The sequence below is a fragment of the Physeter macrocephalus genome, chromosome 21, assembly GCF_002837175.3.
Source record: "Physeter macrocephalus isolate SW-GA chromosome 21, ASM283717v5, whole genome shotgun sequence".
Lineage (NCBI taxonomy): Eukaryota > Metazoa > Chordata > Mammalia > Artiodactyla > Physeteridae > Physeter > Physeter macrocephalus.
Genome location: NC_041234.1, coordinates 77,010,181 through 77,034,451, shown reverse-complemented (window position 1 = coordinate 77,034,451; position 24,271 = coordinate 77,010,181). Strand labels below are relative to the sequence as shown.

The 24,271-nt window shown below is 42.2% G+C and overlaps 1 protein-coding gene across 5 annotated transcripts in view; it reads left to right on the top strand.

The window, feature by feature from the left end:
- TRMT2B (tRNA methyltransferase 2 homolog B) overlaps positions 1–24,271 on the top strand; it is a 106,412-nt gene that overhangs the window by 3,757 nt on the left and 78,384 nt on the right. For all 5 annotated transcript variants that reach the window (XM_028482181.2, XM_028482182.2, XM_055081796.1 and 2 more), the window contains exons 2-12: positions 469–648; positions 1,346–1,400; positions 2,697–2,831; positions 3,643–3,742; positions 5,550–5,620; positions 19,561–19,707; positions 21,124–21,218; positions 21,483–21,697; positions 21,868–21,969; positions 23,335–23,454; positions 23,684–23,783. In XM_028482181.2, the coding sequence (XP_028337982.1) occupies positions 563–648; positions 1,346–1,400; positions 2,697–2,831; positions 3,643–3,742; positions 5,550–5,620; positions 19,561–19,707; positions 21,124–21,218; positions 21,483–21,697; positions 21,868–21,969; positions 23,335–23,454; positions 23,684–23,783 (1,226 nt within the window). In that variant the 5' untranslated portion in view covers positions 469–562. The remainder of the gene's footprint in view (positions 1–468; positions 649–1,345; positions 1,401–2,696; positions 2,832–3,642; positions 3,743–5,549; positions 5,621–19,560; positions 19,708–21,123; positions 21,219–21,482; positions 21,698–21,867; positions 21,970–23,334; positions 23,455–23,683; positions 23,784–24,271) is intronic.

Here is a 24,271-nt window from a genome sequence, read left to right as displayed (position 1 = left end):
TTTGGATTGGGTTGTTTTTTTTGATATTGAGCTGCATGAGCTGCTTGTATATTTTGGAGATTAATCCTCTGTCAGTTGCTTCGTTTGCAAATATTTTCTCCCATTCTGAGGGTTGTCTTTTCATCTTGTTTATGGTTTCTTTTGCTGGGCAAAAGCTTTTAAGTTTAATTAGGTTGCATTTGTTTATTTTTGGTTTTTGTTTTTTATTTCCATTTCTCTAGGAGGTGGGTCAAAAGGAATCTTGCTATGATTTATGTCATAGAGTGTTCTGCCTATGTTTTCCTCTGAGAGTTTTAGTGTCTGGCCTTATATTTAAGTCTTTAATCCATTTTGAGTTTATTTTTGTGTATGGTGTTAGGGAGTGTTCTAATTTCATTCCTTTACATGTAGCTGTCCAGTTTTCCCAGCACCATGCTAAGTGCTTTTTATTATCCTTTATTTAACTCTTGCAACCACTCTATAAGGTAGATGCTGTTATTATTTGCTCCCCTGGTGTGCCAGAAAACCTCCAGGTTGGTCACAACTCTTTCTGGGCTCAGCATGTAAGGGAAACTTCACCCACATGATAGCCAAGAAGTGTCAGAGAAGACAGAAAAGTCAGAAGAAACCAAGACATCTTGGACCACTAGATGATTCCTGGCAGGAAAGGTAAGGCCCTGGGTGATATCCCTTCCCCTTAACAAATCTTAATATCTGGGCCTACTGAAATTCTGTATGCCTTACGTACAATGTGGCATTTGCAGGGATTCAGGGGGGCACCTCTGGTAGGATACCCAGGGCAAACTTAAGACATCTAAGGAATGTTGGTGGAAATGCTTTGTGATTGCAGAAAATGTTCTCCTTGCCTTTATGTGTGTTTTTGGCAGAAAGAGAATATTAAACTGGGACCTTGTGTCTCAAAAGGTCCAGGACAGGTATACTGAAAACCAGGGACTTAGAGATGAGATGAATTAGAAATGAATAGTCCCACTGCAACCATGCAAACACAAATATACCTCATTTTATGCAACAACTGTATTTTCTAAATCAAATTATATTTTAAAAGTGTTAGGGAGGTGAGCTATTTAAAGGAACCCAACAGTGAAGCCTTTTTGTAATATGATTAAATACCTCCTGATAAATCTGGATTTTTCTTATATTAGGTTTTCCCATCTGTTCGGCTTTGTTAAGTAGACAGCACCAAAATGGGCTCCTCTCCCAGACTCTATCTCCCCGGGGGCCTGAGAGTTCGGTCTTCTGAATAAGTAAAATGCCAGAGCAAATGGTGGCAGGAAGTACTTAAGCGTGGTAGGTGCTCCGTACATATTTAGATAGTGAATGAGGTGCCCGGATTATTTTATTCAAGGCTGGCTGATGTTGTGACGCCACTCTGGAGGCTGAGCTATGAAGAACAGCTCAAAGTAGGTACCCAGCTTAAGTCTTCACTCCTCCATTCTACCAGGTGCTAGACTTGTAGGAAGCTTGGCTGGACAGGTCTACCCAGATGCCCCAACGTGTCCTTAAACTCAATATACTAATGACTCTGAAATTTTCACTTTAGGCCAGTTACGTCTTCCAAACTCTAGAGCCTTATATCCGAATGCCTGTTTCCTTTCTTCCTTGCTTTTTTTTGGGGTTATTCTTATAGCTCTGTGTGTGTGAGTAGCAAGTGCTCTTGCTGCTTCATATATAGCTGCACTTTCCAACACAGTAGCCACTAGCTACATGTGGCTATTTAAATTTAAATACAGTCAGTTCTGCTCTAATGCTTGTTTTGAAAATGAAAATTTGTTCCAACAGATTGATGTATTAGGGAACAATTTGAACAAAATGCAGATTTCATGTTTGCTTAGGAGTGATTTTGTCCACAAGAAACATGAGATGAAAGGGGATCTGTACCCGGCGAAACTGAGCTGGGTAAGAATTTGTAAAATGAACACCCACACACACCTCACACATCTCCCAGCTCCCTCAGATCACTGAGTGTGGTATGAGCCACACCCATTCACATCTGCTGTGAGAACTTTCTGTTCCACCCCCATAACCCTCCTTTCACCACCTCATGATAACTCATAAGTGGACAGCCGCTTCCACAAGCAAGTTTCAGGTCTTTGTCAGGGTAATGAGCCATCCTTATTGTAGTGTTTATACATTGCTTAACCATTTAACATGTGCAAAATTTTGCTGTTTTTATTTCCTACCTTTTTTGTGTGTGTTACTGATAAATTTTTGGAATGTGTGTGCCCAGCCCCATTTTCCCATGAGCCCTGTGATTTCTTTTGAGTAATTTTGCATAGTATGGTTTAGGAATGCCTGTGTCATGTGATAGCAGAGCCAACTGTTAATTAAAATGAAATAAAATTAAAAATTCGTTTCCTCAGTCACATGAGTCACATTTTAAGTGCTCAGTAGCCACCTGTAGCTAGTGTAGGCTGCCATATTACATATAACATATCACCAATAGAGAACATTTCCATTATCACAGCAAGTTCTACTGGACAGCACTAACATATAGCTGGAATGTTCAGTCTGAAGCTCACTTGACCTTTTCCCAGTACCTCATTAGGTCTGTTGCTGTTCCATCATTCTGAGTTCCTTATCTGCCGAGACCATGACCCAAGAATCCGTGGGACAACCTTCTCTTATCCTGTTTGTTTTCTATTCTTTGAGGTGATACTGCAGAAGTCTTTTGTTTCACTGCTTATATTCTTTTGCAGGTGAAATTTGAAGCTCAGAAGAAAACTTTACAGAGACTAGAATCTTACCTACAAATGCTCAATGGAGTCAACGTGACAACAGCTGCACCCAGATCTGAGGGGCTCTGTTGTTTTCTCCATCCTATTATACCTTCTGTAAGCCCCTACTTCCCTATCCTTTATCTACCAAGTCTCCTTAATAGCTAATACTATCAGCTAATACTTAACCAGGCACTTGCTGGGGACCAGGCCCTATGCTAAGTGAGTAACATGTATCATTGTCTTGTTTACTATTTACAGTCACACTGAGGGATAGAAAGTGTCATTTTACAGATGAATACTTGAGGCTCAGAGAGATTAAGTGATTCGACCAAGGATACACATCCAGAAAGTGCCAGAGCTAAGGTTTACACTCAAGTTGATCTGATGCAGAGCCCACTTTCTCAACCAGTATGCTACTGCCTCCTTAGAAAGATTCCAGACTTTGGAAAAGTTCTAATGAGGCCGCAGAAAGGCAGAATTTAATTTGTGGCAGAGGGCAAACTATGGCCCTGAGGCCACATCTGCTCTGCTGCTCGACTTTGTAAATAAAGTTTTATTGGAACACAGCTAAGCTCACTTGTTAATGGATTGTCTATGGCTACTTTTGCACTACAGTGGCAGAGTTGAATAGTTGTGACAGGGACCGTATGGCCTGCAAAGCCTAAAATGATTTACTGTCTGGCCCTTTATTGAAAAAGTTTTCTGACTCCTGATTTATGGCAAGATTGGAACTTCTTTCTCCTATGGAGTGTCTGTGGAGTGTTTTGATCTTCTCAGTCATGGAATTTCACCTATGCCATACCTTCCAAGCAAGCATCATTTATTTTTTTTCTCATCCAGAGAACATTCTTTCATTCTTTGTATTGTTGTCCTACTTGGTTTTATTTGACCTGTTGCCCCTCTCCTGTCCTTCTGCCTTCTCCAGCCTGTCATCAGTGGCTACCGAAATAAGTCCACCTTCTCTGTGAACCGAGGTCCAGATGGCAATCCAAAGACTGTGGGGTACTACCTGGGAACTTGGAGAGGTCAGTCGAAGGCTGTGACTAGTAGAAATAACAAACCAAAAACTGAGAGGAAGGGGGAGGGTGCAGAGAACAGTGTCTGTGGGAGTGGAGAGGAGTGGGAAGTATGGTGGCTTTAAAGAAGAAAGTTGAATTGGAAGCCTTTGATGCAGAGCATGATCACAAGGTTAATTGGAGATGTGGTGTGTGTATATATCTATCTATCTATCTATCTATCTATATATATATATATATATATACACAGTGGAATATTACTCAGCTACAAAAAATGAAATAATGCCATTTGCAGCAATGTGGACCTAGAGATTATCATATTAAGTGAGGTAAGCGAGACAGAGAAAAACAAATGTCATATTGTTTATATGTGGAATCAAAAAAAATGATACAAATGAACTTACTTGCAAGCCAGAAATAGACCCACAGACATAGAAAACAAACTTATGGTTACCAAAGGGGAAAGTGGGGGAGGGATAAATGAGGAGTTTGGGATTAACATATACACACTACTATATATAAAATAGATGACCAACAAGGGCCTACTGTATAGCACAGGGAACTATACTCAATATTTTGTAATAACCTATAAAGGAAAAGAATCTAAAAAAGAATATATATAACTGAATCACTGTGCTGTACACCTGAAAGTAACACAACATTGTAAATCAACTGTACTTCAATTAAAAAAGGCATTAAAAAAATAAGGTTAATTGGGGATACTTTTTGGTGAGTAGTCATTGTATTATAGTGCTAGGAATCGACCTCCCCGCCCCCCAGCTTTCTTCCTCTAAAAGCCATATGCCTGAGACCTAGTAAGCACTTCATAAACATTGATGCTGGTGCTGCTGCTCTCTCACTATCATCGTTGTCAACATCATCATCACCGTCATCGTTATCATTTTTTTTTTTTTTGTGGTATGCGGGCCTCCCTCTGTTGTGGCCTCGCCCGTTGCGGAGCACAGGCTCCGGACGCGCAGGCTCAGCGGCCATGGCTCACGGGCCCAGCCGCTCCGCGGCATGTGGGATCTTCCCAGACCGGGGCGCGAACCCGGTTCCCCTGCATCGGCAGGCGGACGCGCAACCACTGCGCCACCAGGGAAGCCCCATCGTTATCATTTTATGTTACTCTCTGTACTGGGAGCCGTCTCTTGCTTATTAGAGACATGCCCTTTCTATTTCACATCCCCATATCCCTGAAACTTAAGAGCTTTCTGTGGTAAATATGCCTTAAAAGAACTGGTAGGGGAGGTGAGTGCTGGTGAGAGAAATCACAGTGGCATATTTCTGAGACTTAATTCCAGTATCCATTCCCAGATTCCATTCCTGAACTTACCATTTGCCAATTTTCAATAAATCCACCTGAAACACCATCATTTTATATTAGTCACACTGTTTAATATCCATATGGCTTAAACTACAAGTTCATTAGGGTAGGCACTTGGCTTTCTTTTTTGCCCCTGTGTGCTGACATAATGAGTATATGACGTCAGTGTTATTCATGAACAGAAAAACAAAACCCATTACATTTTACTCCCCTCTTAAAATCTGAACAGAAAGCGGACATTATCATATCGCACATTTGTGGCATGAGGGAAAATATTGCGGACTAGCTCCATTAAGAATAAGCTTTTTAATGGCCAGACCAGGAAACAGGTTTTCTCTGAAAAATGTCCTTGAGCATGAATTAGGTACTTTGCTTCTTCATATTTGCATATGCCTCTTTGGATTAGGGGATTTGAGTTGCTAGACATTTTATCCTAAATAATCTTTTAGGAAGAAAACCATGTAAATCAAATTATTTTTCTTTCCATAGACAGGAACATGGTCTGTGTACGGTCTAACCATCTGAAAAACATCCCCAGGAAACACAGTCAAGTGGCACAGGTAATAAGGAACAAAGGCTGGTTGAAGATGACCCCAGGCATTGCAGTCTATAACGGCAGCACGCCTGATATTTTAATAATAGAGCTCTTCTAGTGCTACAGGGGAGGAGGGGTTCTGTTCTGAAAGTGTACTTCTTAACGGTGGAGAGAACATTGCTAGTGTTTCATTTCAGAGAGGGTGGAGAGGAGGAGAGAGAACTGCATCCATTATTGCAAATGTCAAGCATCGAAGGAATTTAATACAAGGGAAATTTAGAACAGAGAGATACTGATGAGGGCAGGATAGCAAGTGGCAGGTGTCTGTATTTGGAAGGCTAGTGTTTTCAGCAGAGCAAGGTTTAAACATATCATGAGAGATGTGGGAGTGGGCATAAGGCATCTACATCATTAGATTGGCCTCTGAGACATTTTAGTATCCCTCTATTTCATGCACCCACTATTTATTGAGTACCTACTATGTGTCAGGCACTGGACTAGGTGCTGGGGATCCAGTGGTGACTCAAACAAACATGGTGCCTGCCCTCCTGGAACTTAAAAGAAAAAGGCAAAAGAAACAGGACTTCCAACTGACATACTTGTACCCTGTTTATACTTATAGCACCCATCCTCCTAATGATTCAGCTTTCTGACACTTGGGTGGTGCCTTCTCATAGGACACATCTTGACCTCAAAGATTTCCTGGCTAGAACACAGCTCCCATCATAGGATCATTCTCCAGAAATCTTCCTACATGACCCTTGTTAGCTTCTTCTCCCATTGTCTTCAGTGACTATTCTAAACTCTTACCTCTCCTCGCATTTCCTATCCCATCACCTTTACCCTTGCTCTTGACAGATGGCTGTGCCTGGTTCTTCACTGGAAAATTAAGACCAACAGATGAGAATTCCCTTAGCTGCTTCCCCTACCATCTACCAATTTCGCTGAAATCTTACCCCTCCTTTCCCTCCTATCTCAGTGAAATGCTGTTAGTCTTCTACCTGTCCAAGGCTATTCTTCCTTGAAACACCATCTTGGACTCATCTCCTCTCTCAAAGGAATAAGGTATTCCTTTGTTACATTCCCTCTTTCTCCCATTTCTTTACCTATTTTTCTCCACCTCTATCGGCTCTTTTCTTTCAGTTCATAAACATATTCAATAAAAAAAAATCTGATGGTTCTTGCTTCTGCCCCCAGCAATTCCTAGAAATTAATCTTGCCAAAGTCATCAGTGAGCTCCGTTTTGCCAAATTAAATGGAGACTTTCTGCCCCTAACTTACTCAACTTTTCTCTGCCTTTGGCACCACTTATTCTTATTTTCCTCCTTGGGAACACTGTCTTTGTTTGGTTTCTGTGATCCATTCTCTGATGGTTTTCCTCCTATTTCGCTGGCCACTTCTTAGTCGTTCTCATGGGATATTTTTCTCCCTTTCTTTCCCACGATAAGTGTTGGTGTCCTCCAGGACTCTGTCCTTGGCCTTCTTTTTAAATATATTCATGGGAGATTGCACACCACTATAGCTGATGAGTGGAATGACCACCTGTAAATTGACAACTCCTAAACTTATATTTACATACCAGCTCCATCTTGAGCTTCAGGAGGTGGGGTTCCAAAGGCTACTGAACATCCTCACCTAGTTTTCCTGTAGAGCTCTTCAAATCAACATTGGCCCAGATCCAGATTTCTCAACCTTCGCACTATTAACATTTTGGGTTGGATGATTATTTATTGTGTGGGGCTATCAGGTGCACTGGAGGATGTTTAGCAGCATCCGTGGCCTCTGCCCCTAGAGGCCCTGAGTTGTGACAACCAGAAATGCCTCCAGATATCTCTTGTGGGGCACGATCGCCTCCGGTTGAGAACCATTGCCCTAAACTAAATTTACCCTCTTCCCTTTCCAAATGTGCCCTTTTTTTCTCACGTTAGTACATGGTAGCAACATGTACTAGAAACATATGTCCTCTTAGACTCCTCTGTCTTAATCCTCCCGCTTCCTCCTCAGCCACATATAATAAATCTCCACGTCCTTTCAGTTCTCCTTTTTTTTTCTTATTTATTTCGTTCAGTTTTCCTTTCTAAAAATACTTTGACTCTACCATCTTCTTTCTATTTCCACCACCATCATCACCACTCCAGTCCAAGCAACTGGTCTCACTGATATTTAGCATCTGTATTGTTATGACTGTAGATATTCACTCCTGAACCAAGTAGATGTACTAAGATTTTGTTTCCTTTATTGTACTGGGTTTTTTTCTTTCATTTTATGTTGTGGAAAATTACAAACATATAAAAGTATAGAATGGTATAACAAACCCCATGTACCCATTACCCAGCTTCAGTAACTATCAACACATGGCCCATCTTGCTTTCACTATACTCTCACCCACTTTCCACCAGCCCCTTTGGATTTGTTTGAGGCAAATTCTAGACATTATATCATATAAGATATAAATACCACAGCATGAGTTTTAACAGAAAGGACTTAATTTTTTAACATAGTTTCATACCATTGTCACACCTGCAAATGAACATTTATCCCATAATATCATCAACTACCTAGTAAATGTTCAGATTTGGCACTGTTTTATCTCATAAAAAGCTTAATTGATATAGTTGGCTTGTTCAAATCAGGATTCAAACAAGGTATATACATTGCATTTGATTAACATGTTTCTTTAGCCTCTTAATTTGTAAGTAGCCCTCCCTATTAATTTTTTTGTCCCTGCAATTTACTTTTTGAAGAAACTGATTTATTTTCCTCTGGAGATTCTCCCATTCTGGATTTTGCTGATTGAATCCCCTTGATATCATTGAATGTTCTTCCTCTATCCCCTGTATTTCCTCTAAGCTGGTAGATCTAGAGTGTTGATCAGATTCAGGTTTGATTTTTGGCAAGAATGTTTTTATATGTAGATGTCTAATGGGCTCTCTTTTTTGGTGATGTTAACATTGAACAGTGGATTCAGGTGTCATCAGTCTGATCCACTCATTGGAAAGTTCCCTGTCAGCTTTTCGCTTAATGGTTTAGCTGTCATTAGTGATCAGTGCCTAGATCTCTTATTTCGGCAGGGGCGGGTTGCAATGCAGTTATGTTCTAAATCTATCATTTATTAGCTGGAATTCTTCCAGCTAATAAATAACTTTTCCCTATCAACCCTTTGGTTACTTTAAGGTACTCTTACAGGAAAGGCAGGATTAATCCTTGGTTCTTTCACCTTCCTCAAAAGATGATCAGTTAAATGTGTTTGTTTTGGTATCGTTAGGAACTCAGATTTTTAACATACTTGATATGTTTCAATCTACTGCAGATACTAGGGGTTTTTTGGTACTCCAATTGCTCCATTTTTGGCCAATTGGAACCTCTTTAAATTGGCTGTGAGACCTAGATGGCCGTGATAGTTCTGGAATGATAAGATATTTCTAGCACATCTAGTCCATTTTATGCCTGGGAGCTGGAGTCAGCCGTTTCTTTAAGGAATCCTTGTCTCTTTTCGTGAGAAATGGCAGGGTGCTAGGTACGTGCTTATTTATACTGAGTTGGTCATATTTCAAGGCCTTTTTAGTGGACAGAGCTAGGAAATATTTTTTTTTTTTTTTTTTTTTTTTGTGGTATGCGGGCCTCCCTCTGTTGTGGCCTCTCCCGTTGCGGAGCACAGGCTCCGGACGCGCAGGCCCAGCGGCCATGGCTCACGGGCCCAGCCGCTCCGCGGCATGTGGGATCCTCCCAGACCAGGACGCGAACCCGGTTCCCCTGCATCGGCAGGCGGACGCGCAACCACTGCGCCACCAGGGAAGCCCGGAAATATTTTTTAAAAGAAAATATATCATGAGTTCACAGTAATATGTCCAAATCAAATTAAAAATTACAGAGTTTTTACTTAAATCCTTTGATTTTATATTTTTATCTCTTGTCTCTTACAATTAAAACTTTAGTCCTGACAATATTAGCATACTTACAGTTGACCCTTGAACAAGGCCGTGGTTAAGGGCGCCAAACCCCGTGCAGTCGAAAATCCACTTCGTATCTGTGGTTCCACATCTGTGGATTCAGTCAGCCATGTGTCACGTAGTACTGTAGTACACGTTTAGTGAAAAAAAATCTTCATATAAGTGGACCTGTGCGGTTCAAACCCGTGTTGTTCAAGGGTCAGCTGTACTTATTTATTCTATCCTACTCTTTACATATAATTTCAGAACAATACTAGTATTATTACTAACAAATGATTACTGAAAAGAGCTCAAGATTTCTGTCCAGTTCTTTTTGTGCAATTATTGTGGCTCTGAAGGAATTCATCTCTTTGTAGTTACACCACCAACTTGACATGACACATGGATTTTTTTTGTCTTCATTCTTCTTGCTTTCAAATTTTAGGGATTGATTTTTTTCTTTTTCCTTTTGATTAAATTTTTGTTTTATAATTTTGTAAGATATTTACATGGTTTCAAAGTCATATCTACAAAATAAAGGTGTATTTTCTTTTTGTTTTGGTTTTGGCCGCACCGCATGCAGGATCTTAATTCCCTGATCAGGGATTGAACCCCCCACCCCTGCAGTGGAAGTGCAGAGTCTTAACCACTGGACCTCCAGGGAAGTCCCATAAAGGTGTATTTAAAGAGGTCTAGCTTTCACTTCTGTCCCCTCTGCCCAGTTCCCTTCCTCCTTCTATGGGTAACATTTTTATTCACTTTTATTTATTTTAAAAAATGGAAACATATTTGTAGCTCCCCTTTTCTTAGCTAAAAGGTAGCTTAATATGGACACAGTTCTGTACCTTTTTTTCCACATAATAATATGCTTCATTTTTTAAAATATTTACAATTGTTATATCTTCTTCTTGGATTGATCCTTTGATCATTTTTTAACATCTTTATTGGAGTATAATTGCTTTACAGTGCTGTGTTAGTTTCTGCTATATGCTTCATTTTTTAAAAAATAACTGCTTAGTCCTATGTAATATGATGGATTTTACAACTTTTAGTTTTCATTGGCTTGAATAATTACCTCATTTTCTCATTGGCTTAGTTTTCTATGAACCTATTGCTAATTTTTTTTTTCTGAGTGCTCTAAGAGCTCTGTCAAACATTCATCAATATTCTCCATATGGTCAAAAACTTGAGTTTAGTATTTTCCCTGAAGACCTTTTCTCTGGAGTCTCCATCCTAGGCTCCTGAGGCCTTCTGCCTAGCTGTTATCTTGGGACTCCTTTTGCTATTCTTCTGTCTTTCCCCCTGTTTCTCAGATCCCCTGTCTTCCTTTTTCTGGTTTACATCCTCATTTAGCTGGAATACAACCTCCATTAGCTTCCTGAGGAAGGGTGCCTAGGAGTAAACTTTGAGTCTTTGCATGTCTATAAATGTCTTAGTTCTTTCCTGACATATGACAGAGTATTTCTAGATTTCAAATTCTAGGTTTGAATCATTTGCCTTTATAAATTTGAAGACATGGTTTCATTGTCATCTGGCCGCTAATATTGTGTAAGTCTGGATGCTACTTTAAGTCCTGTTCCTTTGTAGATAATCTCTCCCCTCTTTTTTTCTCTAGAAGCTTTTAGGGAATCTCTGTCCGTGAAACTTCATGACCATGTGGCCCTTCTTTCATTCATTGTGATGGGCACTTTCTAGTCCTTGTCAAGCTGGAAACTAATACTTTCAGACATGGGAAATTTTCCTGTATTATCCTTTTTTTAATTTATTTTTTATTTTTATATTTTTGGCCATGCCACGTGGCTTGTGGGATCTTAGTTCCCCAACCAGGGACTGAACCCAGGCCCCTGCAGTGAAAATGCCAAGTCCTTACCACTGGACCACCAGGGAATTCCCTACTTTTATTTTTTTTTATTGAAGTATAGTTGATTTACAATGTTGTGTTAGTTTCAAGTGTACGGCAAACTGATTCAGTTATATATATATATTCTTTATCAGATTCTTTTCCATTATAGGTTATTATAAGATGTTGAATATACTTCCCAGTGCCATACAGTAGATCCTTGTTGTTTCTCTATTTTATATATAGTAGTGTGTATATGTTAATCCCCAAATCCTAATTTATCCCTCCCCTGCCCCTTCCCCTTTGGTAACCATAAGTTTGTTTCTATATCTGTGAGTCTGTTTCTGTTTTATGTATGTATGTATGTATGGCTGGCTGTGTTGGGTCTTCGTTGCTGCGCGTGGGCTTTCTCTAGTTGCGGTGAGTGGGGGCTGCTCTTTGTTGCAATGCGCGGGATTCTCATTGTCGTGGCTTCTCTTGTTGCGGAGCGTGGGCTCTAGGCATGCAGGCTTCAGTAGTTGTGGCACATGGGCTCAGTAGTTGTGGTTTGTGGTCTCTAGAGCTCAGGCTCAGTAGTTGTGGTGCAAGGGCTTAGTTGCTCCGTGGCATGTGGGATCTTCCCGGGCCAGGGCTCGAACCCATGTCCCTTGCATTGGCAGGCAGATTCTTAACCACTGCGCCACCAGGGAAGCCCTCTGTTTTGTAAATAAGTTCATTTGTATCATTGTTTTAGATTCCACATATAAGTGATATCATATGATATTTATCTTTCTCTGTCTGACTTACTTCACTTAGTATGAAAATCTCTAGGCCCATCTATGAGTTACTGCAAATGGCATTATTTCATTCTTTTTATGGCTGAGTAATATTTCATTGTATATATGTACCACATCTTCTTTATCCATTCCTCTGTCGATGGACATTTAGGTTGCTTCCATGTCTTGGCTATTGTAAATAGTGCTCCTATGAATATTGGGGTGCATGTATCTTTTCAAATTAGAGTTTTCTCCAGATATCTTCCCAGGAGTGGGATTGCTGGATCATATGGCAACTCTATTTTTAGTCTTTTAAGGAACCTCCATACTGTTCTCCATAGTGGCTGCACCAATTTACATTCCCACTGACACTGTAGGAGGGTTCCCTTTTCTCCACACCCTCTCTGCCATTTATTATTTGTAGACATTTTTTTTTAAATTGGATTATAGTTGCTTTACAATGTTGTATTAGTTTCTGCTGTACAGCAAAGTGATTCAGTTATACATATATCTATATATCCACTCTTTTTTAGATTTCCTTCCCGTTTAGGTCACCACAGAGCATTGAGTAAAGTTCCCTGTGCTATATAGTACATTCTCATTAGTTATCTATTTTATATATAGTATTTGTAGACTTTTTGATTATGGCCATTCTTACTGGTGTGATGTATTATTTCTTTAATTACTTCCTTCCTCTTATTTTCTTTGTTCTCTCTATACCTCCTATTATTTGGATTTTGGACTTCATGAATTGATTCTGTAATCTGCTACTCATGCCTCTTCTATTTTCCATCTCTTTTCCCTTTTGTTCTTCTTTTTGTGAAATTTTCTTGAAATAAATGCCAACATTTTTATTGACTTTTTTTCTACCACCTTTTAATTTTCAAAAGCTTTTGCTTGTTCTCTGATTGTTCCTTTTGTATAGCATCTTCTTTTTTTAAAATAATGTAATATATATATATATACACACATATATATATACACACATATATATATATTTTTAAATCTTGCTTTTGCCTTTTTTTTTCCTGTTTTTTGAATTGTCTGCTTCCTTCAGGGATTTTTTTTTCCTGTTTGTTTTGGGTATTGTCTTTTGCAATGAAGGCTTTAATCAGATAGCTGGTGGTAGTTGCCTGACTGTTCATGTTTAAGCATGAGGCTTTAAATTGATTGGCAATTCAGCTTGAGTGGGTTTGTTGATTCTTGGCTTCACTGCTGGTGCTTGTGGGTGGGGGCCCATATCTCTCTCTTGGGAGATCATTACTCTGGGACTATTCGGTTTCTTGAGAGAATTTACATTGAATCTTCCTGTTTCCACCCCTGTGCCACCGCTCCACCTGGTATTTCCTGGTTTTTGTGTGTTCATTTTTTCCTAAAGGAAAAAAAAATCCCCAACCTCCTGCTACAGAAGGATAGAGATTTTTAGTAGGATGAGGTTGTTTACCAGTTTTATGTCCAAACTTTCAACCAAACCCTGTTTTTAGCCCTGTACCTTATCCCATCTCTGTCTCCTTGCACTTCAAGTTTGAGCCTTTCCAGGCTTGTGTGGAGCAGATAAGCCTTACCTCTCATCAGATCCCCCTTTGTAGGCAATCCGGATGTAGCTTCCTTCATCTTGCTAAGTCAGTTGCCATTCCAGTCTTTTATCTGGTTTGCTCTTGTTGTCTTCTCTCCCATTATCTCTGTTCTTTCTTTCATTTATTCATTCAACAAGCACAATTGAGTACCTACAAATGCCAGGCACCATTCTAGGTGCTTAGGATACAATAATGAAGAAAATATCCCTTCCCTTGTGGAACTTACATTTTAGTGGGGGGAGACAGATTTTTTTTTTTTTTTTTTTTTGTGGTATGTGGGCCTCCCTCTGCTGTGGCCTCTCCCGTTGCGGAGCACAGGCTCCGGATGCGCAGGCTCAGCGGCCATGGCTCACGGGCCCAGCCGCTCCGCGGCATGTGGGATCCTCCCAAACCAGGGCGCGAGCCCGGTTCCCCTGCATCGGCAGGCGGACGCGCAACCGCTGCGCCACCAGGGAAGCCTGAGACAGATGTTTTTTAAAAAACATAATAAATTATATAATATGTTAGAAGGTGATAAGTGCAGTGCTGGTCTGAATGTTTCTGTCCCTCCAAATTTCATATGTTGAAATCCTCACCCCCAAGGTAATAGTATTAAGAGGTTGGGGCCTTTGGGTGGTGCTTAGGTCATGAGAGTGGAGCCCTCATGATTAGGATTAGTGCCCTTATAAAAGAGGCCCCAGAGAACTAGCTTGTCCATTCTTTTCATTCATTCATTCATTCATTTTATTCATTCATTCATTCATTCATTTATCGTACGTGGGCCTCTCACTGTTGTGGCCTCTCCCGTTGTGGCGCACAGGCTCCGGACGTACAGGCTCAGCGGCCATGGCTCACGGGCCTAGCCGCTCCACGGCATGTGGGATCTTCCCGGACTGGGGCACAAGCCTGTGTCCCCTGCATCGGCAGGCGGACTCTCAACCACTGTGCCACCAGGGAAGCCCTGTTTGTTTGTTTTTAAAAATTTTTTGGCTGTGTTGGGTAATCGTTGCTGTGTGCGGGCTTTCTGTAGTTGTGGTGAGTGGGGGCTACTCTTCGTTGTGGTACGTGGGCTTCTCATTGTGGTGGCTTCTCTTGTTGCAGAGCACGGGCTCTAGGCACGCAGGCTTCAGTAGTTGTGGCATGTGCGCTCAGTAGTTGTGCCTCATGGGCTGTTGAGCGCAGGCTCAGTAGTTGTGGTGCATGGGCTTAGTTGCTCCGTGGCATGTGGGATCTTCCCGGACCAGGGCTCAAACCCGTGTCCCCTGCATTGGCAGGCAGATTCTTAACCACTGCGCCACTAGGGAAGCCCCTAGCTTGTCCATTCTGCCGTGTGAGGTTCCAGTGAAAAGACAGCAGCTGTCATTGAGGAAGCTGTCCCCAGGCACTGAATCTGCCGGAACTTTGATTTTGGATTTCCCAGTCTCTGGAACTGAGGAATTTTTGTTGTTTATAAGTCACCCAGTTTATAGTATTTTTGTTTTAGCAGTCCAAGCAGACTAAGACAAATGCTATGGGAAAAGTACAGCAGGATAAGGAGGATGAGAAGCCATAAGTTTGGGGGAAATGCGGGTTGTAATTTTAAATGGGATCAAGGTACGCTTCATTGAGAAGGTGATATTTGAATAAAGCAGTAGTTCTCAACTGGGATTAGTTTTGCCCTACAGGGGACATTTAGCAATGTTGGAGACATTTTTGGTTGTCACCACTGGGGGATGGTTGGACGGTGCTACTGGTATCTGTCTAGTGAGTAGAGGCCAAGGATGCTGTTAAACATCCTGCAGTGCACAGGACATCCCCCCACAACACAGAATTGACAATAGTGCCAAGGTTGAGAAACTTTGGAATTAAGACTTAAAGGAAATGAGGGTGTCAGCCATGTGGAGGTCTGAGGGAAGAGTATTCTAGGCAAAGAGAACAGCCAATGGCAAAGGCCCTAAGGTAGGAGTATGGCATGCTTTCTGGAGGAACTGAAGGTAGACCCAGAAGAGTAATAGGAGAAGAGGTAAGATAGTTAATGGGGACCAGATCGTGTAGTGCCTCAGAGGTCATTGTTGGGACTTTGGCTTTTATTCTGAGCTATTGGAGGTTTTGATTGGGGGGCGGGCATCTCATGATATGATTTAGGTTTTAAACAGGATCACTCTGGCTATTGTATTGTGTATGGATTGTTGTAGGGAAAGGTAGAAGCAGGGAGAGACTAGTTAAGAGGTTCATGTGGTAATCCAGATGCAAGATGATATAGCCCAGTGGGAGCAGCAGTGGAGGTGGATATATCTTGAAGACAGAACTGCAGGATTTCTTGATTGATTGAGTGAAAGGTATAAGAGAAAGAGAGGAGTGAAAAATGGCTCTAGGTGTTTGGGAGGAGAAAGTGGAACAATGGAGTTACTATCTACAGAAATGGAAAAAGCTGTGGCAGAGCAGATTTGAGCAGGGGGAGGTTAGTAGCTCAATTTTGGACATGTTGCATTGAGATACCTATTAGGCATCTGAGTGGATATGTTAAATAGGTAGTTGGATCTGTTAGGATGAGGTTCAAGAATTAGAAATCTTGGAACTGTTAACGTGTAGATGTTATTTAAAATCATGAGACTGGAAGAGATGACCAAGGGAGTGAGAGTGGATAGAAAGAGAACAGGAACATGGACTGAGCCCAGGCGCATTCCCATTTTAAGAGGTCTGGGAGGAGAAGAGGAACCAGTAAAGGTGACTGAGAAGGGGCAGCCAGTGAGGTAAGAGGAAACCAGGAGAGTGTGGGATCCTGAAAGCCTAGTGAAGACAGTGAACTGAGGAGGAGGGGCTCATCAGCTGTGCCAGTGCTGCTGGTAGGTCAAGTAAGATGACGAGTGTGAATTGGCCTTTGAACTGCATGACGCGGAGGTTGTTGGTGACCATAATGGGAGCTGTTTAGGTGGAGTGGTGGGGACCTGATTTGAGTGGGTGAATAGAAGGAGAGAAATGGGAGACAGTGAATATAGACAGTTCTTTTGAGGAGCTTTGCTACAAAGAGGAGCGGAGAAATGTAACAGTGGCTGGAGGGGAAAGTGGGTTCGAGAAGGTTACTTTTCTTTTTAAAGGTGGGAAAGTTAGAACATGCCTGTGTATTGATGGGAATGATCCAGTAGTGAGGGAGGAAAATGATGCAAGAGAGAGAGAAGGGAGAATTGGTGGATCAATGAGTTTAAATACGTTTATGTCTTTTTTATTCCTTTATTTCATTTTAGTAGGATTTTTAAGAGGAATAGTCTGTTATTTTAACCAGAAGGCCCTTTCACTCTTTTTAAAAATTTTATTTTATTGAGGTATAATTGACATGCAGCATTGTGTAAGTTTAGGGTGTACAGTGTGTTGATTTATACAGTTGACCCTTGAACAACACGGGGGTTGGGGCGCTGACCCTCTGCACAGTTGAAAATGCACCTATAACTCTGTAGTTGGCCCTCCATATCCTTGGTTTTCCCATATCTGCGGTTCCATGTCTCGAGTTCAACCAACCCCAGATTCAACCAGCTGCAGATTGTGTAGTTATGTAGTACATATTTATTGAAAAAAATCTGCATGTAAGTGGACCCACACAGTTCAAACCCATGTTGTTCAAGGGTCAACTGTATATTGCAATATGATGCTTAGGCATTCCCATGTAAGAATAGGAGTTTCAGGCTCTATTTTATAAATGAAGAAACCAAAGCCTTGGCTCATACAGTGGAGAAGCTGTATTTCATATTTACTTACCCATTATTTTTCAGGTCAGACTCAGTTTTTCAGTTCCCATCCTTCTAGGACCTCAAAGACATTTGAATCTTCTTCCAGAAAACATTCCTTTCCAACCAGCAAGTAAACAACAGTTGAACCAGTATTTCTTTAAATCACCAACTTCAAAATTTGGAAAAATTTGGGCTTCCCTGGTGGCGCAGTGGTTGAGAATCCGCCTGCCGATGCAGGGGACACGGGTTCGTGCCCCGGTCCGGGAAGATCCCACATGCCACGGAGCAGCTGGGCCCATGAGCCATGGCCGCTGAGCCTGCGCATCCGGAGCCTGTGCTCTGCAACGAGAGAGGCCACAACAGTGAGAGGCCCGCGTACTGCAAAAAAAAAAAAAAAAAAAAAATTTGGAAAAATATGTTCAGTATAGTTAAGCATCTTATGTTGCATTTATATGAAATTATAGCAGAAATGGTCAAGTGCGCCCTTAATTGATTTTACCCTCTCAAGTGGCACTGTTTTTTGGTGTAACTCTCCCTTCCATGCACTATTTTGGGTTTGTGTGAAAATAGTGGATCCAGAACCCATGCATTATGAAAACAAGAGGACCTAGTAAATCAGATAGTGTGTCCTGTTGTGGCAGCAACTGGCTTGTGTTTGAAGTTTGGCTTTAAGGATTTTTGATATCTCAACACTGAATCAAGATTGCTTTTGACCTGTATTTACCAGGGGAAGATGAAGGATCCAACTAAGCTAGTTGGCACCTGGTTATATGAAGAAATATAGAAACAATGGGCTTACATCAGGAAGTTATAAGTAAGAATGGAGTTATAGCAGCTTAGTAGTATATTAGGAATTGCTGCCAGGAGGAATTCACAGAAATGGATGATTATTGTATTCCACATTGTGTACACAATAAGCTGAGATTCTTCATACAGATACCTTTGCTGTTCTTTCATACCTTCTTTCAATAATAATTATTGAGCACTGGTTATGTGCTAGACTCAGGATACAACTCTGAGCCTTCATGGAGCATACTTTTTGGGCTGTCATGGATAGGATCCCTCAGTAAGGTTGCAGGGCAGTGATCATGTTTCTTATATCACTGCATTAGTTTGCTAGGACTGCCATAACAAAATCCCACAGACTGGGTGGCTTAAACAACATAATCTTATTTTCTCACAGTCCCAGAGGCTGGAAGTCCAAGATCAGGGTGTCAGAAGGTTTGGTTTCTTCGGAGGCCTCTCTCCTTGGCTTGCAGATGGCTGCCTTTCTGCTGTGTCCTCATGTGGACTTTCCTCTGTGCACGTGTGCATCCCTGATGTTTCTGTGTATCCAAATTTCCTCTTATAAGGACAACAGTCAGATTGGATTAGAGCCCACCTTAACTGTCTCATTTTAACTAATCACCTATTTAAAGGCCCTATTTCCAAACACAGTCACATTTTGAGGTACTAGGGGTTAGGACTTCAGTGTATGAATCCTAGGGGGACACAGTTCAGCCCATAACACTCTCCTCTGGACCCCCAAAATTCATGTTCTTCTCACATACAAAATACATTCACCCCCATTCCAACAGCCCAAAATTCTTAACACATTCCAGCATCAACTCTAAGTCCTAAATCTCATCTAAATGAAGTATGGATGAGAGGTATCAGTCAAGGTATAATTCATTCTAAGACAGAATTAGCTGTGAACCAGCGAAGCTGGACAAATTATCTGCTTCCCAAATGCAATCGTAGAACAGGCACAGGATAGACATTCCCATTCCAAAAGGAACAAATCAGAAAGAAGAAAGGGGTCATGGGTCCCAAGCAAATCTGAAACCTAGCAGGGCAAATTCCACTAAATTTTAAAGCTCGAGAATAATCCTCTATGGGTTGATACTGTCCTCCAGGCCCACTGGTGTGGTGGGCCCACTGGTGTGGTGGGCCCACTGGGGTGGCAGCGTGGCCGACTGAAACCACAGCATTCGGACCCACCCTAATGGCCTCATTTTAACTTAAACACATCTTTAAAGACCTCATCTCCAGATCTGGTCACATTCTGAGGTACTGAGGGTTCAACATATGAATTTGTGTGTGGGGAGGATACACTTCAGCCCATAACAGTCACTCAGCATGAATAATGAGCTGTCAAACTTTGTTAGTTTTGCCTGTATAATAGTACTGTTTTCTTCCTAGTACTACGAAGTATTCCTTCGACAGTCCCCATTGGAGCCCTGCCTTCTGTTTCATGAAGGTGGGTACTGGCGTGAGCTCATAGCCCACTCCACTAGCCAAGGGCACACAATGGGCATCATCACTTTCCATCCCCAGGAATTAAGACAGGTGAGACTCAAAGGATGATAAGGAGCAGCTTCTATAGCAACCCTTACTATCAATATGCTGCAGTTGGTATTTGGAGGTTTCAGGGCAGATAGCAGAAACAACGCATCCATAGAATGTATGGGTTGGAAAGAAGGGTTGGGGATGATGAGGAGGAGATGGCAAGGATCCTGGTAACCATGCTGCTGGCATAATGAACCAAAGAGACTGAGGCTAGGTTACCAAGTTAATTATCATGTGAGGACTCCTGAGGATTTTCACAAGAACTTTGCCCACGGAACTTATTAGGTGTTCTACTAATTCCAGAAGCCAATTTTTTTTTTTTTTTTTTTTTTTTTTTTTGTGGTACGCGGCCCTCTCACTGTTGTGGCCTCTCCCTTTGCAGAGCACAGGCTCCGGACGCGCAGGCTCCGCGGCCATGGCTCACGGGCCCAGCCGCTCTGCGGCATGTGGGATCTTCCCAGACCGGGGCACGAACCCGTGTCCCCTGCATCCGCAGGCGGACTCTCAACCACTGCACCACCAGGGAAGCCCCAGAAGCCAATTTAATAGAGACTAGAATATGGTCAGAATTTCATAATCTACATAATACTTTTACATTTGTAATATACTTAGAGCTTTCAAACATGCCTGTATCAAAATATTCTAATGCTTATGTGATCATCTCAAGCAACTTGTGAAGTAGGCTGGAGAGGGAGCCTACTCCCTCTCCATCCCTTCATTTCACAGCTGAGCAAATGGAGGCATAGAGGTACCCAAGGTTAAAGAGCTAGTAAATAGCAAAGCTAGGGCTTGAACCCAGATCATTGATCCCTGGCCTTTTAACTCTATAGCTCCAACACAGTTTATTGTCATATGTCCTTGTGTCGAGCTAATGGATAGGGCTCTCTGTAGTGACGTAAGAATTTTAAAACGTTTAGAACTCGAAGAAAGGATTTAGTTACCATGCTCATTCTATTCTGTGCCCTTTCTTTCCTTTCTCTTAGGACGCCTGTCTTCTGAGGTGGTGTTTGGATGGGTGGATGGGATATTTGAAGTAGAGAAGTATGAAAGGAATTGAAAGGTTATTGCTTGTTCATGATGGAACAAAAGCTTAGTTTAGCTCCTAGTTTACAACAAGAATAACTCTCACACTTTCTTTAGAGAACTATTAAAGAGGCTCAAACCAGAGAAAGTGCCATGTCTATTGTATGGCATTTGTCAAAAGCCAATAAGCAAATCAGTGCTTCTGCTGAGATGTGAAAATAGCTTTTTTTTTTTTTTGGTCCTACAGAACATTGCTTTAAGTGTTATCTATAATAGGATTTGAGTAATGTGCCTTCTTGTCTGACTACTGCAGGGCTGATTACCATAGAGCTTGGAGAGAAAATTTGTCAGAGTTGGGTTTTTGCTTGACTCCTGATTTTGTGGTCTGGGCAGGAGGAGCTCTGTGTTCAGAAGGAGACTGTAAAGAAGTTTTTCACGAAAGGGCCAGGAGCAGTCTGTGACTTGACATCACTTTACTTCCAGGAAAGGTAAACCTGGGACAGCCCAAAAGCAAGCCGGAGTCTGATGGCTTGCCATAGTCTGGGTTGTGGATTACTGAGGCAGCGCTGCTGATGACCAAGTGTTTGCATGTACCTCCATCCCCTGAGAGGCGAACTCCTCCAGAGCTCTCAGGGCCATGCCATGGAGGCTTTGTCTCCTAGCTGAGATGCTGGGGCCTCTCTCTCCAACCAACCACTAGAGATAGGTTGGCCTGCCATTCCAAGGTGCTTTCTTCTTTTATTCTTTTCTAGCACTATGACCTGTTGCAGCCATCAGCAGTCCCCCTACCAGCTCCTATCTGGGGAACCCCACATCTTTGAAGATCTCCTGGGGTTGAAGATCCGCATCTCTCCAGATACCTTTTTCCAGGTTAACACTGCTGGTGCAGAGATACTCTATTGGACTGTGGGGGAGCTGAGTGGAGTGAACTCTAACACCATCCTCCTTGACATCTGCTGTGTAACTGGCAAGTGGCAGCCCAGGGCAGAATCAACATGCAGCTTATCTCCCCAACACCATCCATGCAGCACCCAGGGCCCTTGCAGCCAAGGGGGGGAGGTGGTGGTAGTGGTGCAGGCATAGCCTCATTGGTAATACCCTAAAATACCCTCCTCTTATTCTCTCCTACTTCCCCAGGTGTGATCGGCCTCTCTCTGGCTCAGTATACCTCCTGGGTCCTTGGGATTGAGTTGGTGGAGCAGGTGGTAGAGGATGCCAGGTGGACTGCAGCCTTCAATGGTACACTGCTCACATTCTGGGGAGAAATTAAGAGCTGTAGTTGTTCTTTACTATGGGAACGGTTGTGTGGGAAAGGGCATCTACTGTATCCACGACTGGGGAGGAAAGGAAGGTGTTCTGGAGTGCTCGGAGTTGGATCCTGATGACTTTCTAAAAGAGGTCCCCTTTTTTTTTCTTTTTTTTTTTTTTTAAAAATGGAAGTATAGTTGATTTCAATGTTGTGTTAGTTTCAGGTATACAGCAAAGTGATTCAGTTATATGCATATATATATGTATATGTATATATATTCTTTTTCAAGTTATTTTCCCTGGGCTTCCCTGGTGGCACAGTGGTTGAGAATCCTCCTGCCAATGCAGGGGTCATGGGTTCAGGCCCTGGTCCAGGAGGATCCCACATGCCGCGGAGCAGCTGGGCCCATGCACCACAACTGCTGAGCCTACGCCCTAGAGCCCACGAGTCACAACTACTGAAGCCTGTGCTCCGCAACGGGAGAGGCCACAGCAATGAGAGGCCTGCGCACCGCGGCAAGGAGTGGCGCCCGCTCACCGCAGCTAGAGGGAGCCCGTGCACAGCAACGGGGACCCAACACAGCCAAAAATAAATAAATAAATAAATTCATTTAAAAAATTATTTTCCCTTATAGGTTATTACAAAATATTGAGTAGAGTTCCCTGTGTTATACAGTAGGTCTTTGTTGGTTACCTATTTTATATATAGTAGTGTGTATATGTTAATCCCAAACTCCTAATTTATCCCTCCCTAATCTTTTTTTTTTCTATCTGGAAAAAGCCTAAGGGAAGGAATAAGCCTAGCTGATAGGAAGGGAACTTGGCAAAACTTTGAATAACATAGAAGAGCCTTCTTGACATTAGATTCATGAGGCATCGTAACAGTACAATAGGTTTCAAACTATTTTTAGCAATAGGACCTTTCCTTTGAACAAAGTCTTAGGCCAAACTGCAACATAGAAAAAAGATTTTCTTTCCCGTCTACCTCACCTCTAAACAGCTCTTGAGGCTCCATGTGAAAGCCTCCAATATAGGAGAAGGAGCACTTGAGTTATAGTCAAGGTTCTCTTCTTGGTATAGGTCCTTATGTGCTCTGTGAGTCACTAAGTTGTAAAATAACACATCTAGTCTCTCAAGCTGAAAGGCCTACAGAGATATTGCAAGGGAAAGCGCATTGGAAAAAATGAAGCAGGTCCAAAAGCATTTCTTTCATTGTTATGCAGAAGTATGTTAGATCCAAAGGGAAGATGGCAGAGCCCTCCCTGCTTTCTGTACGTTTCTATAAAGCTGAAGCTCCCCACCCCCAACTGCTTGGCTTGCATTTTGAGTTATGGCACGTGGGCCTCTCTTTTGCAGGCATCACCAACTGTGAATTCCACACCCGTCGAGCAGAGAAGATTTTGCCACAGCTACTAAAGTCAAAGGAAGATGGGCAGTTAATTGTTGCTGTAGTGAACCCAGCCCAGGCGGGACTGCGTAAGGATGACTAGCTTTCTTGCTACAGAGCTAGTTAGGTATTCCCATGATGTCCACCAGCTTTGGTCTCTCATTTCTACACCATGTTAAGGCTGCTCTCAGTGAGCTGGCTCTGAACCTGCTTCTCCTCTATTCCTAACCAGTCCTATGTGCCGGCCAGTTGCAAGTTTGTGATAACCTGGACCATGATAGTTTAATTATATTAATAGCAATGTGTTTCTTCCTTTAGATTACCAGGTGGTTCAAGCCATTCGAAACTGCGGGGCCATCCACATACTAGTTTTTGTTTCCTGCAAGCCCCATGGTGAAACCACAAGGAACATCACTGAGTGAGTCTTGACTTTGTTTTTAAGTTATTTTTTCCTGATGGTCAAAGTAATCCTTATTGTTATGCTTATTGTGCAGAATTTGGAAAGTGTACAGAAGTGTAAAGAAATAAAAAAGTCATTATACTGTCATCAAGAGTCAATTATAGGGCCAGGTCTTGGATAAGGCAAATAAAGCAACCCACATCAGGTACAAAATTTAAGAGGATGCCCCAAATCTTAGTAATCAAGATGCATTTTTTTTTTTTGTGGTATGCGGGCCTCCCTCTGTCGTGGCCTCTCCCGTTGCGGGGCACAGGCTCCGGACGCGCAGGCTCAGCGGCCATGGCTCACGGGCCCAGCCGCTCCGCGGCACGTGGGATCCTCCCAGACCGGGGCGCGAACCCGGTTCCCCTGCCTCGGCAGGCGGACGCGCAACCACTGCGCCACCAGGGAAGCCCTAGGGGAAAGTTTTTAACGTTTAAAAATAGCTCTCTAGAATCCATGACGTG